General features: G+C 37.3%; 1 protein-coding gene across 1 annotated transcript; it reads left to right on the plus strand.

Annotated features, from left to right (window-relative positions):
- Nucleotides 1–3227: 3227 nt before the first annotated feature.
- LOC133292129 (uncharacterized) lies at nucleotides 3228–6292 on the plus strand. The gene is made up of 4 exons (XM_061490504.1): nucleotides 3228–3409; nucleotides 4038–4131; nucleotides 4268–4372; nucleotides 5781–6292. Exons 1-4 carry the CDS (start codon nucleotides 3270–3272, stop codon nucleotides 6048–6050), a joined length of 609 nt encoding a protein of 202 aa, XP_061346488.1. The 5' UTR covers nucleotides 3228–3269; the 3' UTR covers nucleotides 6051–6292.
- Nucleotides 6293–15896: the final 9604 nt, after the last annotated feature.

Consider the following 15896-nt stretch of genomic DNA (forward strand, 5'->3'; position numbering starts at 1 on the left):
TTGTGAACACTGCTTGGTCGAACCGAGAGCTGCTCAGGGATATTTTTAAGGAGAAATAATACAGAGTGATAATCGAGATTGCAAACAGGAGCAATCTACTCTGACGGAGACCAACCCTCTTCAACTATACGCAAGCGTACGTGTCAAGCAATACATGGTGTTGTTAGCCCCAGATTTATCGTCCTCAAGGAGCAGTTGTGAAGAAGGAATCGTTCAGGGAAACTTAATTCTTAGAAAAATGAAAGGAAAGTAGTTATTCTCAACCAAGCTTCACAAGGAGCAATCTCTAGCCAGCTAGTTAAACAGTGTTAACCATTCTGAACTAGATGAGAGCAGTGAATAACTTAGCATAGTCATCGAATATCAAGGCATCAAATTGAAGTAACTCAAAAGAAATTAGTGAAGTGATTATAAAAGCAGCAATAGATAAGCACAATTTGGTTGTCGTGAAGAAAGTTATAACAAAAGTTTGATGTGAGATTGAGTTTAGAAAGAGTTAAGTAGGTGTTTCGGGTTCCACATTTTCATCCATTTGGTTAACCCTGCTTGGTAGCATATTTTAAAACTGGATTCTGCTCCTTTCGTCGTTTTGCCACAAGTAAGTAAAAGAGCAAGGCCTTACTCTCCACATTACTCCGTAGAACTTAGGGTTAAATGCAAGGAAACCATGCTGCCTTCTCAAAAGAGCCTGGATTCACATGGCAGTGCTCTTCATTCCAGGTGTTCCTCCCTCTTTTCTTCAGGCTGAACTACCCCAAGATCTTGAGACTGCTCCGCACGCCCTTGTCAGTGTTTCATCGACCGAGTGGTCCCGGGATGAGGTTGCCAGCCCAAAGGGTTTCACAGAATCAATATATTAAACCAAAGAATAGCTCAAAATTCATTCATAAAATATGTGTTCCTTACAAAGTTATCCTAAGACAAAAGGGATTACTTCTATGGAACCCTCACCTACTTAGAGGAAGTTAGCTCCTAGCGAGCATTACAAAAGAAAAATATCAGGAAAAATAAATGGCAAGCCCTCGAATGGTGTCCCGATCCCTTCTCATGAAGGTTGATTCTTCCTTTTATAGAGTTCTTCTGTCAGATCCTCATCGTCCCTTTCATCAAGGGTTGTGCCTTCTTCAAATCATCTCCAATAGTCGGTCTACTTTCTGCCAGCTCAGCTCTGCATGGCAGTGGTCCCCCTTGCTTTTGGTGCTTTTTCTCGGGTGAGAATTTCGGAATCAGGGAGACACCTCCACCTTCTCTGTTGTGGCTGACGTGGAGGCTCCTAATTGCTGCCTTTTAGTGCTTTTGTACTGTAGCAGGCTTTTATGCTCCCTTCTGCGCAACATTCTTCCTTCTTTTCCTTAATGTGTGGGCCCTTCTGTTAGGTCTCAGGTTTCCTGATCAAAACAAATCAACCCAATAATCATATGTGAAAAAGATAATGTCAATTTGCTCCAGGCCTACTCTAATTCTCATTTCAAGTATTGCTCTGGTCCACTTTTCAAGACAATTGCTCTTCATGGAAAAAGAAGGTTAAAGAGAGTGATTTGTGACCAAAACAGGGATTTTGTGGAGTGATATATACTTAATGGACCTCAACTTTTGAGGACCATCAAACACCACAATGCAATGCAAACGTGCTAAAGACATATCGCGCTTAAAGAATATCTATATCTCCTAGCTTTGAAAATACAAAAGCTGCGAGCTAGGGGGCAACTGATCTGGATAAAGTACAGTAGGCCCACCAAAGGTTAAGGTCCAAAGATCAAAGCCCAAACCCGCAGGGCCCAAAACAATGCGCGATGTCTTCATCGCATAAAGGATCAAGGGGCGCGATGGTTTCATCGTGCCCGAACCGCCTTTAACATAACTTCAGAGATAAGGAAACGATCAACGATACAAGTAAAGATCCATCGCGCCATAGAACCAATAAACAAAAGACAGCACCAGCTTGCCACCACTCTATCAAGATAGCATGATCTATTGAGATAAGGCCAGGAAGACACCACCTGAACCTGCAGCCTATCTACTGCCAATCAGAAGACACACTGTCTGTTGAAGGCGACATCAGATTTACTATATAAACAAAGGGTACAAACCCATATATGACAATCTAATTCAGTAAGAATACCACGTAAGCCTGACTTTGATACTGACTTGAGCATCAGAGTGTCATTGCAGGTACCCCCAGTCAGGATCATCGCGCCAAAGGAGAATCATACACATCATATCCTCAACAACTATCAACAACCCAGAAAACAGACAACCAAACTCAAAGTCTTCTCACGTCAACTGTGTGTGACTAGGCCCGGTACATATTGGCTAGCCCATATTGTATTAGATCGATCAAAAGCATATTAGAGTGTTGACCACATGTTGGTATCCGACACAATTTTTTTTTTCTCCCAAAAAAAAATATTCGTGCATAAGAGATAATCATAAGGAACAAACTAATAACGGCTATGTTTGATTTCTGTTTTGCAAAACAGTTTTTTAGTTTTCAAAACAAAAAAACTAAAAAACTCGTTTGGTAAGACCTGTTTTGTAAAAAATATTTTGAAAACTATAACTATTTTTTTGTTTTTAAAATCAAATTTAGAGAACATGTCTGAGTTGTTTTTATTTTCTGTTTTGGTTTTTAACTTTCAAAAAGAAAAAAATATAGAAAACAACTGTTTCCATAACTATTTTACAAAACAATTTTAAAACAAAAAAATCAAAACACAATCAAACAGAACATTTTTCACCTTCTTTTTTTTTCGGCACTTTTTATAAGCTTACCAAAAACAATAAACACAATGAATAAGCGAATAATATATTTTTCGCATTCTTTTTTGTAACACTCTTTATTATTAGAGTAAACACCCTTTTTAGTCCCTGGCAATATCTACGAAGTCCTTTTCAGTCCCTGACAATAAAAAAGGACCAAATTGGTCCCTGAAAGTACAAGAAAAGGGCCACTCTACATATTTGGGAGTTGACATAAGGACTAATATGACCCTTTTTTTGTAATTTCAGGGACCAATTTGGTCCTTTTTTATTGTCAGGGACTAAAAAAGACTTCGTAAATATTGACAGGTACTAAAAATGGTGTTTACTCTTATTATTAAGTGTCGATAATATTCGGACTCTTGATTGCATCATTAAACACCATGTCGGTCGAATAACTATAGACGATTTCCAAACGATGTCGTTTTACAAGAAAACGACACAGGTTGGGTGGTATAAAATGGTCGTAAGAAAAGAAGCTTAAGCGAAGTGAAAAATCGCAGGGATTGATGGAAGAAGATTTAGATTTTGAGAAGAAGGTTTCGATAAAGGACACGATGGAGGTTGATCCAACCAAAATCGTTGCTTTGCTTCGCGGTTTCCTTGGAATTCAGCAACGCAGAGCCCAAGCCTATTCCAAGCTCAAAAGGTTTGTTTCAGTTAGATTGCTAGGTTTTGTTTGGATTCCGCGGAAGTACTTTGAAAATCAACTCTCGTTTTTCTTGCTTTCTATTTTCCCCTTTATGACTGTGTCTCGTTTCTCCGAGTTTCTTTGATCTGGAATCTAGGGCTCCGTTAATGTTAGTGATAGTGATCCTTAAGGGTTCGTATTTGAGCTTGAGGCAGAAACCAAAATAATAAAAATTAAATAAAATATAGAAAACTCGTTAAATAAAAAATATGTGCAAAGCTTGATTTCAAGTTTGATCCAGGGAAATGGGCCAATAGTATAGTTCCATTTTATTTCCTTTTTTTTTACTCATTGTGATTTCGTGAATAGAAAGGGATTCCATAATATGTAATTAAAATTCCTAGATCTTTGCTATTCATATTTTGTTTTATTTTATTTTTCCTATTTTTAATTTATTTTGTCTTTAGCTTTGAGATGCATATATCAAAGGGGTAATGCTACATATGCATATTTTTATAACTTGAAAATTCATAGCACGGTCATTGGATCTCTTATAGTGTGTCAAATGTTACTTTTCCATGAATCTTCAATACAAAAACTCTCTTGTGCTAGTGTTTACATGGTGGTCCAATCTCTAACTTGGCAGGGGTTTTTCTGACTACATGACTTCTGGAGGGGAATTGGCTTACCAGAAGCTTTGCAGTGAAGTCACAATAGAGTTTAATGATTGCTCAAAAAAAGTTCGACACATGATCCCAAAATTATCTTCTTCTTCTTTTTTCTAAAAAAAATAAAAATAAAAATAAAAATAAAAATGGGGCTTTTGTTTAATTTTACTTCATTTCTTTAACTTCTTTATTTTCTGCTTTAGCATAGGTCCTTGAAATGGAGTCACTATTTCGGAGCCCTGACTACTGCCGAGTCGATCTAGCACAGCTCCTTAGAGCTGTTCAAGATCAGGAAAAGCAGAAACTGCATCTGGTATGTCAGTGTTTGTATCTATGCATGAAATTTATATTTTTCTATATCAACTTATCTTCATGTACTGTGCTTTTTATATCTTCTCTCTAGGTGGTGTTGATCATCAAACTAAAACATGCTACCCTATATATTTCAGACTTTCTTTATGTTTATTATCTGGATATCAAGTGAGAACTCTTTGTCCATTGGGTATCCAGCTTTTCTATTGTTATAATTTGTTGAAGTCTTTAACTAACTTAGTAAGCATAAAAATCCTGTTTAATTCGCTATGAGTAGTGTCATAATAAATTGACTATGTTGGCATGCTTAGCCTGGGTATTGAAGTTTCATGCCCCCAAGTAGTGTCATAGTTGCGCAACCTGTTAGGGTTCCCTCTTATTTACTTCTTCCATTTTTTTCTCTTTACTTATTTTTCTTTTCCTTCAATCTTTTCTTGTTTTTTTATTTGGGTTCATTGACCGCTAATCCCAACTAATTTCGGATAAAGTTGATGTTGATGTTGATGCTCAATGCCAGACCAAATGTAAGATTCAAACCACTTGTTTCAGAAAAACAAAATTTTATGCACTTAGTTACACTCTTGGTTGGACTAGGTTTGTTTCTCCAACTTAATAACTAAAACTTTAGTCCTAATGCAAAATCTGACTGCACCACTTTAAGCTTATGTCGGTTTGGCCACCAAGAACAGGCTAATACATGTATATTTAAACCCTACTAATTCTACCAAACAAAAATAGGAAATTAAACCCTAAAAGGGCTAGTCTATATTTAGACATCTTTTGTTAAAAATGATTTTATGTTTCTTAATTTCTTGTACGTCAGTTCTATGTAGTAAGTGTTCTATGTGGAACTGATCTGGCTTAACACTTTTATTCCATACAGATACATACCCTATCACGCAATGTCGGTTTGGCCACCAAGAACAGGCTAATACATGTATATTTAAACCCTACTAATTCTACCAAACAAAAATAGGAAATTAAACCCTAAAAGGGCTAGTCTATATTTAGACATCTTTTGTTAAAAATGATTTTATGTTTCTTAATTTCTTGTACGTCAGTTCTATGTAGTAAGTGTTCTATGTGGAACTGATCTGGCTTAACACTTTTATTCCATACAGATACATACCCTATCACGCTATAAGGTAAAAAATAATAGTTCTGTTGAATGGAACAAATTCATTTATTTTGCTTCCTCTTCCTCTGGTGGTGTTGCTTGCAGTTTTTTTACCTTGAAAATTTTGCACTGATCACATATATCAATTAGTTATTCTGCTTGCTCTTGATTGCCTTCATGAATTAGAATTCCTTATTCTTTTGAATTGCACTTTGCTGTTTCTGACAACTCAAAATATAAGTGTCATTCATTCAAATGTTAAGTCTTTTCTGACAATTACTTTAATTTAAAGACAGCTACCATTCAGATGTTAAAGAAAGCCGGCCGCCCATCCGAACGCCTGGTGAGCCATGAGAATTGCAAATATACAAAGTTAACAGAGCATGAATGTGTTCATGTTCAGGAGATTACTGAGGCTTCTGGAACTGAAGAGGCCGAAGCTGATGCTGAGTATGATAATGCTTTCAAGGAAGCTATTAGAGGTGTCCAGGATGCTGTCATGGCCATAAATGAACATCTAGAAGAAGTCAGATATGAAATTGCTGCCCTTGAAGCTGAGTGATTCTTTGCTAGTTCATTTATTAAAATGTTAATGTCTGAGATTCACATTCAAGCTTAATCATTTGCCTGTGAATGGATAGGTAGAGTCTAGAGACGCTTAGTGCTAACAAATATTGCTATGTAAATAGACAGCCTAAAATGAAGTTCATGAATTTTGTTCTGTCATCAACAATTTGTAATAATTACTAAAATGGGAAAAAATTCAAGCGTTATTATTAAAATACCTTGTTTAAACTTTGGTACTCAATGGAAATGGATGGTTATTTGAATATGTTCTTTGGTTCAGACTTGTCCTGCCAAAAACGAGCAGAAAATTTCAGCCATCGGTATTTTTCCTTTTCGATATTTGAAAATGAAATGTCCTTTGTCCAACATTTTAAAATTAATTTCAGCTCCAAATTCATGGAAAATAAGGTTAGTATCGGTTCTGCAATGAAAAAAGCTGTTCGACAATCCTTAAGGGGGCGTTTGGTTCAGGAATTTTTTTGGAATAATAGGGAAATGAGATAGATAGAGAAATGATTGGAAAGATAAATAAAGTGAGATAGGTAGAAAAATGTAAAAAAAAGTTGTTTGGTGGGGAAAAACTTTACTGGGAAAATTAGGTAACTTTATGAAATCAACAGTGCATTAAAAGTCAGATAACTGGTTTTCCGAAAAATCTCACCTTTAAATTGGGTTTCTAAACAGTGCGGATATCTATGTTTCTCATAAATCCAGACAAATTGGATAGATAGGTTTTTGGTGAAAAACGTTGAAACAAACATGGTATTTCTAAAAGCCATACTTGAGAAAGATAGATATCCGCTGAAAAACTTTCAACCAAACACCACTTGAGGGGGTGTTTGGTACAGGAGAAATTTTTATTTGTCCGGGAATCTCGATTTTCAAAAATATGATTTTTATATTCAGCTTAAGATAATATCTGAAAATTTAAAATTTTAAAAATTTCAGTTTCTCGAGAATCTAAGAAAAATTCGTGTACCAAACGGTCGCTAAGTGTTGCAAAGGTACGAACTACAAAGAAAATCCCATTTTCGGCTTCTGTCAGTGAAGGAATTGATGACCAAATAGGACAAATTTTTTTGGGGGGAAATATTAATTTCATGTTGTAATTTACTATTTCATGTTATAGACATAAAATATTTGGTATCCATTTATTTATTTATTTTGTTACTTTTCTTAAAAGAGTGGGCCCATATATTTCATATTTATGACGTAAAATATTAGTCTTCTATATTATGGGATTAGTATATTTCAATTTTTTATCTAAATAAAATTTAACATTATAAAATCGCCAATTAACGATGCAACTATGCCCTCTGAAAGTAAAATCAGAGCCAGAAGCCCTTCCCATATATGCGGGAGCTGTAAGTCATCATAGGCGTTAGTACACTTTATTTTATTGTTAGCTTGTTTAGTGTGAGATATAACGTCTGATAGTATAAGCTTATATTATACGTTATAATAATTTTAGTTGTTTAGTGTGACCATCGTATAGTATAAGCTAATACAGAAGGATCCCTTTATACATCAAAACTAGTGTATTACCTGTGCGTTGCATGGAGAGAAAAAAAGTGATTTGTTTGTCTCGTAAAAACTAACGAACACATAAAAATATATTGCTGCATTTTACCTTGTCATGTAGTCATTCAAAAATTATAAAGTTTGACTCAATTTCTTTCAGTATTTCCCAGAGATGATCAGAACATATAACAGCGTTTATCTATTACATGTCTGTAATAGAGTCAAGCATAATAAACATAATAACGCAACATGTGAACAAAAAATATTTAAATGTTGTGCTTGACATGAAGGTAATAAGAAAGATGCCGAACCTATACTTGCAAAAGTTATAAAACCCATTCCGCGATGCACTTGTGATTCTTCCTCCTCTTAGAAATGAATGATAAGTAATCTATGAATGAAAGTATGAAAAAAAAAAAACATTAATCTGTGAGTACAAATCAAAAGTGTTATAACAATACATCAATCTATTGATTACCATGAAATATTGTTTGTGCAAAAATAGTAGTTAACAATATACCTATTGTGCATGAAATACGAATCATCCTGCATGACAATAAAAAATTAGCAATTAAAAAAGACCGAACGTCAAACCAAATGGCAACGAAGATAAGTAAAAAAGGACTCCCTTACTATTTTTTTTGTCTTTACCTATGTTGGGTCAAAGCTTGTTGGGTGGAAAATATTTTATGCTGTAAAACGTTTCATTAAGAGAAAACACATTTGCTCTCTTAATTTCAACCCAAGTGCGCAAGTGCACGCATCAAGTAATAAATGGGAGTATTAATGCCCAGATTATCGTTCCCATGAGGATGGAACTCTAATTAATGCCTTATACTATTTTACAAAGAATGAAAATGAAAAGAAAAGTTAGTAATCGACCTATTTGGTCAAACGTTCCCTACTGTCTTGACAACGTTCCTCAAGGACAGTAAGTTCAATCTGACAGCAAACAGTTCATCGCTTCGTTATGTATGTTATCCTTCTTTTTGAGGGAAGGAACAACAATATTCATGAGAGGTTTATAGATACAAGATTAAATAAAGAAAAATACTACAAACAGTAATAACAGTAATTAAGAGACAACAAGGTGGATGGTTTGAAAACAGTTTTAACAGAAGGAACGGATCCACTGCTCCTTTCTTAAATAATTAGTTTCTCTACTCAAGACTCAACATTTTTGTATATGTTTCAATCTCTTTACTGCCAACTCTGATTCCTCAGCTCATGGACTAGATGGCTTCCAAGTTTCCATATTCCTATGGCTTCCTTGACTCCAACAGGTACTGGGTACAGGACCTTTGAGTGAACGAGGTGGTCCCTTATTCCTAAGGCAACCAGCAGTATTGTTTCCACAAGACTGCCTTCCCCCTCTGGTTAAGTTGTGTGAAATCCCTTCCTTATGGAAGTTCCTTTCTCAGTATGTGTTCAATTTCCATTGATACACAATGAATATAGCTCACTTAACCAGAGAAACACAAAAGCTGTAATACAAGAGCTTTGAAAGTAATTCTTTAAGAACTTTGCAGTTTTTTCGCTCCACAGATAGTTTAGCCCATGGCTACTAGTTTAAACATAATTATTCCAAACTGAAGTCTCATAGACTCGAGATTCAGTTCAGAGATAACGAATGGAAAGGAGAGAAATAACACTTGTATTGAAATGAAAACAACTTGATTACAACAAAATGAAAAATGGAGAATATGATTGCTGCTCGTGAGGAGTCTCAAGTGGATGATACAGAATGAAGAAGAAGTGTTGTCACTTAACTAAAGTTAAAACTATACAAATATAAAGAAAACTATAAAATAAACTAAGTGATCTCTTCTTAAGGAATTCGATCCTTGTCTTCGTGTTGGAACGTCCTATTTATAGGCAGAAGAGTGAATGGCAAGCTTGTAAATCTCTTGGAGTTGTTTTCTTGATTGCATGAAAGGGGCAGTGTGAACAGTGCTTTGAGGGGCGCAAGTGGCTGGATGGGATAGTTATTGTTGAGATTTGTCTTTCCTTCTGATCTCCCCCATGCCTTGCTTTCCTTTTCAGCCAATAAGAACCGTTTATTCCCTGCTACGCACATTTCTCCTTGGTTGATTGCTGCCCACTTGTGCTTAATTGGAAACTTCTTTTCAACATTTCCTGAAAAGTGGTCAGAAATATTGAGTAAGTGAAGCAGGTGTATTTAATGTTCCAAATCCGTTCCCCTTTATATATATTTTCCAAAAGATTACGTCACCTTTCGTTTCCCACTGTGTTTTTGTAGTAAAGATATAAAACATGTGTTTTTAGTGCTAAAGTTGCTCATCAGGTGAGGGAACGAATGGTATTTTGCCATAAAAATAGGCTTAGATGTGAACGAATTTTCGTCCCATCAAACACCCCAAAACTAAACTGTTGGTTGTCCTCAAACAACTAAGAAATAGTTGCTTAGGCTGCTCAATTTCAAAGAATAGTTCAACTTCATAAGCTTGAGCCAGTAAGTAACCATAATATTTTCAAAGAATGAACTACTTTCCACAGATGATAAGTAAAAAGAATTTGTTCCAAGGTAAGTGAAGATTGCTGATCTTTTGTCTCCCTATCACTCAGGGCTTGGTGTTTCTCTGTCTATTCCTGGATGTGATTCTTCAAACTTGCTTATCTGCTGCTTTCCTAAGAAGTGCAGGGGTCTTTCATATCAAGGATCTTTGTGAAAAATGATTGATAGAAGGTTTTTAGAAATGGACTGGTCACAGGTCTTGGGTCAAGGACATTTTTCAGTCCTTCTGTTCCGGAGATGGACTTTTTCTGTTTGAGGGAACACCTTATCTTTTTGTACCTTCTTTTCTTCCTTAGGAGGAATCTTTTCTGGTATTTTCTTCTGAATTCTTTTGAATGGCTGTCCCTATTTTGTTTTCTTATCTTCTTGTCCTTTTTGCTCATTTTGGATTTGTTCCTTGCCCTTTTTTGTTGACCTAGGAATGAGTTTGAGTGTGTGGGGTGGTGCTGTGGTATGAATGAAAATGGAAGTGTTTGTTTGATTGTAACGGGTTGAGTGTTTGAAGGTTGATCCTTGTTAGTGAAATTCACCTGTTCTTCAGCAGTACTGACAACATCAAGACAAGTTTAGAAGTTTCATTGTGGTGACACCTCAGGAACGCTCTCATGAGTAAGTGTTTGGCATTTTTCGTTCCTCATCAGTTTTAGTTCACACAGATCAGCTTTCCTAAAAAATCTGAAGATTAAATTCATTTCTCTTTTCCTGTTTCAAGCATTCAGAGTAAGAACAAGAATGATTACTTATTGATTTTGTGCTTCATGCCATTGGGTATTCAACTTTTACAGCCACAATACTATAACTGAAATGTATGCTCCAAACAGTTTGAACAAAAAAAAGATTTTTCATTTCAAAAAGAAGTTAAAATTACACTAGGGAACGGAAAACAAAACAAAAGGGAAATAACATAAAGCAATAAATGGGTGTATGTGGTTCTTGAACCACCCCAAAACTATGTTCCTGCCATAGAACGTAGGTCAATAGTTTGGATTAGAGGTGAACATCGGATGTTCCTTCCTTGTTGGGAGCCTTGTGGTTAAGTGTAACCACCCCAAAACTTTGCTCCTTGTGAGAGGGCAAAGGTATCCACTGGGTTGCCTCCCAGTCAGCGCTTAGTTTACTGTCTTTAGCTAGACATGTTACTTACTTCTCAATTGGAATCAGAAAGAGGGATACTTTCCTCTTTTTCATCTAATGTCTCATCAGAATATAGCTTCAACCTGTGCCCATTGACTTTAAAAGAGCAGCCATGTTCAGTTCTTTGGATCTCAAAAGCTCCGTTTCCTGCTTCTTTCACTATTTGGTATGGGCCAGTCCACCTTGATTTGAGCTTTCCTGGGAACAGTCGGAGTCTGGAGTTGAATAACAACACTTTCTGACCAACCTTGAGCTCTCTGTTCCTGATTTTTTTATCGTGCCATTTTTTCATCTTTTCTTTGTACAACTTGTGATTTTCATAGGTGTTTCCTCGGAATTCTTCCAGTTCCTCAAGCTGTAGCATTCTCTTCTCCCCTGCTGCCTTCTCATCTATGTTAAGAGCATAGACTGCCCAGTATGCTTTGTGTTCTAATTCCAGAGGAAGGTGGCACGCTTTGCCAAATATCAATCTATAGGGGGAGCATCCTAGGGGTGTTCTGTAAGCTGTTCTCTAAGCCCATAATGCCTCCTCTAGTTTGAGAGATCAGTCTTTCCGAGAAGGGTTCACAACCTTCTCTAAGATCCTCTTAACCTCTCGGTTAGAGACTTCGATAAGTCCACTGGTCTGTGAATGATATGGAGTTGCAACTTCGTGTTTGACTCCATATTTTTCCAACAACCTCTCAAACTGGCGGTTAATGAAATGTTTTCCACTGTCACCGATGATACAGCGGGGGTCCCATATCTTGTCAAAATATTTTTCTTTAAAAATTTTATAACCACCTTGGCATCATTAGTAGGTAAGGCAACAGCTTCAACCCACTTGCTTACATAATCAACGGCCATCAATATGAATTTATTCCCACAAGAAGGGGGAAAAGACCCCATGAAATCAATGCCTCATGCATCAAACAATTCAACTTCTAATATGGGGTTAAGGGACATCTCATTCTGTTTAGTTAAATTATCCTCCCTTTGACATTTATCACATTGTTTAGCATATTGAAGAGCATCTTTAAAAAAGGAGGGCCAATAAAAACCTGATTGAAGTATCTTGGACGCAGTTCTGATTCTGCCCAAATGGCCTCCATAGGGGGATGAATGACACTGAAAAAGGATTTGAGGTTGCTCTTCTTTTGGGACACACCTCCTTATCATTTGGTCCGCACATCTTTTGAATAATAAAGGTTCATCCCAGAGATAGCTCCTGCAATCATGAAAAAATTTCTTTTTCTGCGTCCAGCTTGCTTCATATGGTTCCAGTCCTGCTGCAAGGAAGTTAGCTATATCAGCAAACTAAGAAACGTCAGCTTCTTTATCAGTGATAACAAACAATTGTTCGTCAGGGAACGTCTCCTTGATAGGTAGTCCAACTTTCATATGTTCCAATCTGGATAGGTGATCTGCAATTTGGTTTTCACAACCTTTCCTTTCTTTGATCTCTAGATTGAATTCTTGCAATAGTATGATCCATATTATTAATCGTGGTTTTGCTTCTTTCTTGACAAACAGATATCTGAGAGCTGCATGGTCAGTGTGAATAATGACTTTGGATCCCAGAATGTATGGCCTGAACTTTTCGTAGGCATATACTACGGCTAACAGCTCTTTTTCAGTGACTCTGTTGTTCACCTGAGCTTCATTCAGGGTTTTGCTGGCATAGTATATTCTACGAAAGAGTTTATCCTTTCTCTGCCCTAGAACCACCCCTATAGCTTGGTCACTTGCATCACACATTAATTCAAAGGGTAAATTCCAGTCCAGAGGTTGAATAACAGGCGTAGTGACTAATTTACTTTTCAAAGCTTCAAAGGCTTTCAAACAATCAGAATTGAATTCAAAGTTCACATCTTTTTCTAACAGTCTACACAGAGGTCTAGCTATCTTGGAAAAGTCTTTAATAAACCGTCTGTAGAAACCTGCATGCCCCATAAATGATCTCAGTGTCTTAACACTTACCGGAGGTGGCATCTTTGCTATGGCTTCTACTTTGGCTTGGTCTACTTCTAACCAGTCCTTGGAGATTTTATGTCCTAGGACGATCCCTTCTTTTACCATGAAATGGAATTTCTCCCAGTTAAGAACCAGGTTAGAAGAAAGACATCTTTGAAGAACCTCCTCTAAGTTGACCAGACAGTGATCGTACGATGTTCCCAAAACTGAGAAGTCGTCTATGAAAACTTCCATTCCTTCACCTATTAAATCAGAAAAAATAGAGAACATGCACCTTTAGAACGTTGCTGGTGCATTGCACAATCCAAAAGGCATTCTTCTGAAAGCAAACGTTTCGTAGGGACAAGTGAAGGTGGTTTTGTGTTGATCCTCTGGTGCTAAAGCAATTTGGTTATATCCAGAATATCCATCAAGAAAACAGAAGTATTCCTTACCTACTAGGTGGTCTAACATTTGATCTGTAAAGGGCAGTGGGAAATGGTCTTTTCTGGTAGCATTATTGAGCTTTTTGTAGTCCTGGCAAATTCTCCATCCCGTAACTTTCCTGATGAGGATTAGTTCATTTTTTGCATTTAATTCTACAGTTATGCCCCCCCTTTTTGGGAACACACTGAACAGGACTTACCCAACTGCTGTCTGAGATGAGATATATGATCCCTGCATCTAACCATTTGATTACTTCTTTCCTAACCACTTCTTTCATGATTGGATTCAATCTCCTTTGATGTTCTACTGAAAAGCTGTTAGGGTCAGTCAATAATATTTTATGCATACAGAAAGAAAGACTGATACCTTTAAGGTCGGCTATGGTCCATCCAATAGCTCCTTGATATTTCTTCATCTTGCTGATCATCAGTTCTTCTTGTTCCTTGGTGAGTAGTGAGGAGATGATGACAGGCAGAGTGTCATTGTTTCCCAGATATGCATACTCCAAGTGCTGGGGAAGAGGCTTTAGTTCCAAGTCAGGAGGTTGTTCTGAAGATGGTTGTTTTTACTTGCTTTTCCTCTTCAGTTCTTTGCAGGGGTTCAGGTTTCCTTTCTTGTAAGTAACAACTTTGTTCTTCTTTTTGCAAACTTTCTTCCATTTCTTTGACTTCTGAGTTTATGTTGATCTGGTTATCTGTTAGAGTGGTTGCAGAGCATTCTTCCAGATCTTCATCCTCATCATGAAATTTCATTGCCTTAATGACATTAAATTTAACTTCATCATCATGTACTCTCATGGTAAGTTCCCTTTTTTGCACATTGATGACCGCTCCTCCAGTTGCTAGGAACGGTCGTCCCAGGATGATGGGAACGTCAATATCGGCTTCATAGTCCAAAATGATGAAGTCAGCGGGAAAGATGAATTTATCTACTTTGACTAGTAGATCTTCCACCTTACCCACTGGTTTGACAATGGATCTATCTGCCATTTGTGATGTTATCGTAGTTGGTTTTGCTGGTCTTGTGGCTAATTGTTTAAAAACTGATGAAGCCATGAGATTGATGCTTGCCCCTAAGTCACATAAAGCTTTGCCTTGATAAATGTTTCCTATTACACAAGGAATGGTGAAGCTTCCCGGATCTTGTAATTTTGGTGGAAGTTTGCCCAAGTATTGGCAGTTTTCTTGTGTCATTTTCACGGTTTCATATTCCGTTATTCCTCTTTTTTGGAGAGAACATCCTTCATGAATTTGACATACTTGGGAATTTGTTCCAGTGCATCCACCAGAGGTATGTTGATGTGGAGTTGTTTTAAAATCTCCAAAAATTTTCCAAACTGCTTATCATCTTGTTGCTTCCTTGTTCTTTGGGGAAACAGAATTTTGACTGGTACTTGCTTTGTTTATGGTGGACTGCTTGTTCTGCTGTTGTCTATTGGGGTTTCATCAGTCTCAACTTCTTCATCAAGCTCTAGGTTTTGTTCGACAGCTGCTTATTGTGATACTTTTGGAAATGCTTCAGGCGGCTTGTAACGTTCCTCCCTAGTGTCTTGGGTTGAGGTCTGGGGAGCTGATGCAGTTTGTGTAGTAACTCTCCCACTTCTTAGTGTGACTGCCTTGATCTGTTCTGGTTGAAATTTGGGGGGGACGTCAGCATCCCTTGGCAAAAGTTCTGGTGTCCTCTTCTTGAGGCTAGCAGCTATCTGTCCCAGGTGGGATTCAATATTTCTGACCACAGCATCGTTCCTGGTGACATATTCTTTTACATAGCTTTCAAGGGTATTGATGCGTTGGTCTTTCCTAAGGAACGAAGCATAATTGGTTCTTCTTTGTGGTTCATATACTCCATTTCCACTGCTTCTACCTTGTTGATACTGTTGTTGCTGGTTGTTGTATGGTTTCTGGTTCATGGGTGGTCTCCATTGTGGATTATGGTTCTGATCCTTCACTATGGTTCCTCCAGGGTTTTGATTGTTGTTGCTTCCTGCATTCTGAGTGTCTCTGTCCTGGGTGAAGTTTCTGTTCCCAAAATTTTCTGCATAACACACCAAGGCAGTAGATGGACAGTCTGTTGAATCATGAAGGTCACCACAAGCTGAACATGGTTCATTCTCAGTTGCTGTGAGTTGTAAGACTTCCATCCTTGGTTGTTCTTGATCAGCTTTCAGATTCTTCACCTCATTCATCGGTGTGGCCAGCTGGGATTCCATGGCAGTTTGTTTGTCTAATTCTAGCATGCCTGACTTCCTTACTGGGCTCATCTGTTCCAGTG

Source organism: Gastrolobium bilobum, unplaced genomic scaffold (genome assembly GCF_033153095.1).
Source record: "Gastrolobium bilobum isolate Gb01-03AN ecotype WA unplaced genomic scaffold, APGP_CSIRO_Gbil_v1 utg15895, whole genome shotgun sequence".
Taxonomy (NCBI): Eukaryota; Viridiplantae; Streptophyta; class Magnoliopsida; order Fabales; family Fabaceae; genus Gastrolobium; species Gastrolobium bilobum.

What these genes read in the sequence shown, in the direction of transcription:
- LOC133292129 (XM_061490504.1), top strand. Translation starts at nt 3,270, where the DNA reads ATGGAAGAAGATTTAGATTTTGAGAAGAAGGTTTCGATAAAGGACACG. An exon ending in GCCTATTCCAAGCTCAAAAG is followed by an intron (nt 3,410 to 4,037) that starts GTTTGTTTCAGT and finishes CTAACTTGGCAG; the next exon opens with GGGTTTTTCTGACTACATGA. An exon ending in AAAAGCAGAAACTGCATCTG is followed by an intron (nt 4,373 to 5,780) that starts GTATGTCAGTGT and finishes TTTAATTTAAAG; the next exon opens with ACAGCTACCATTCAGATGTT.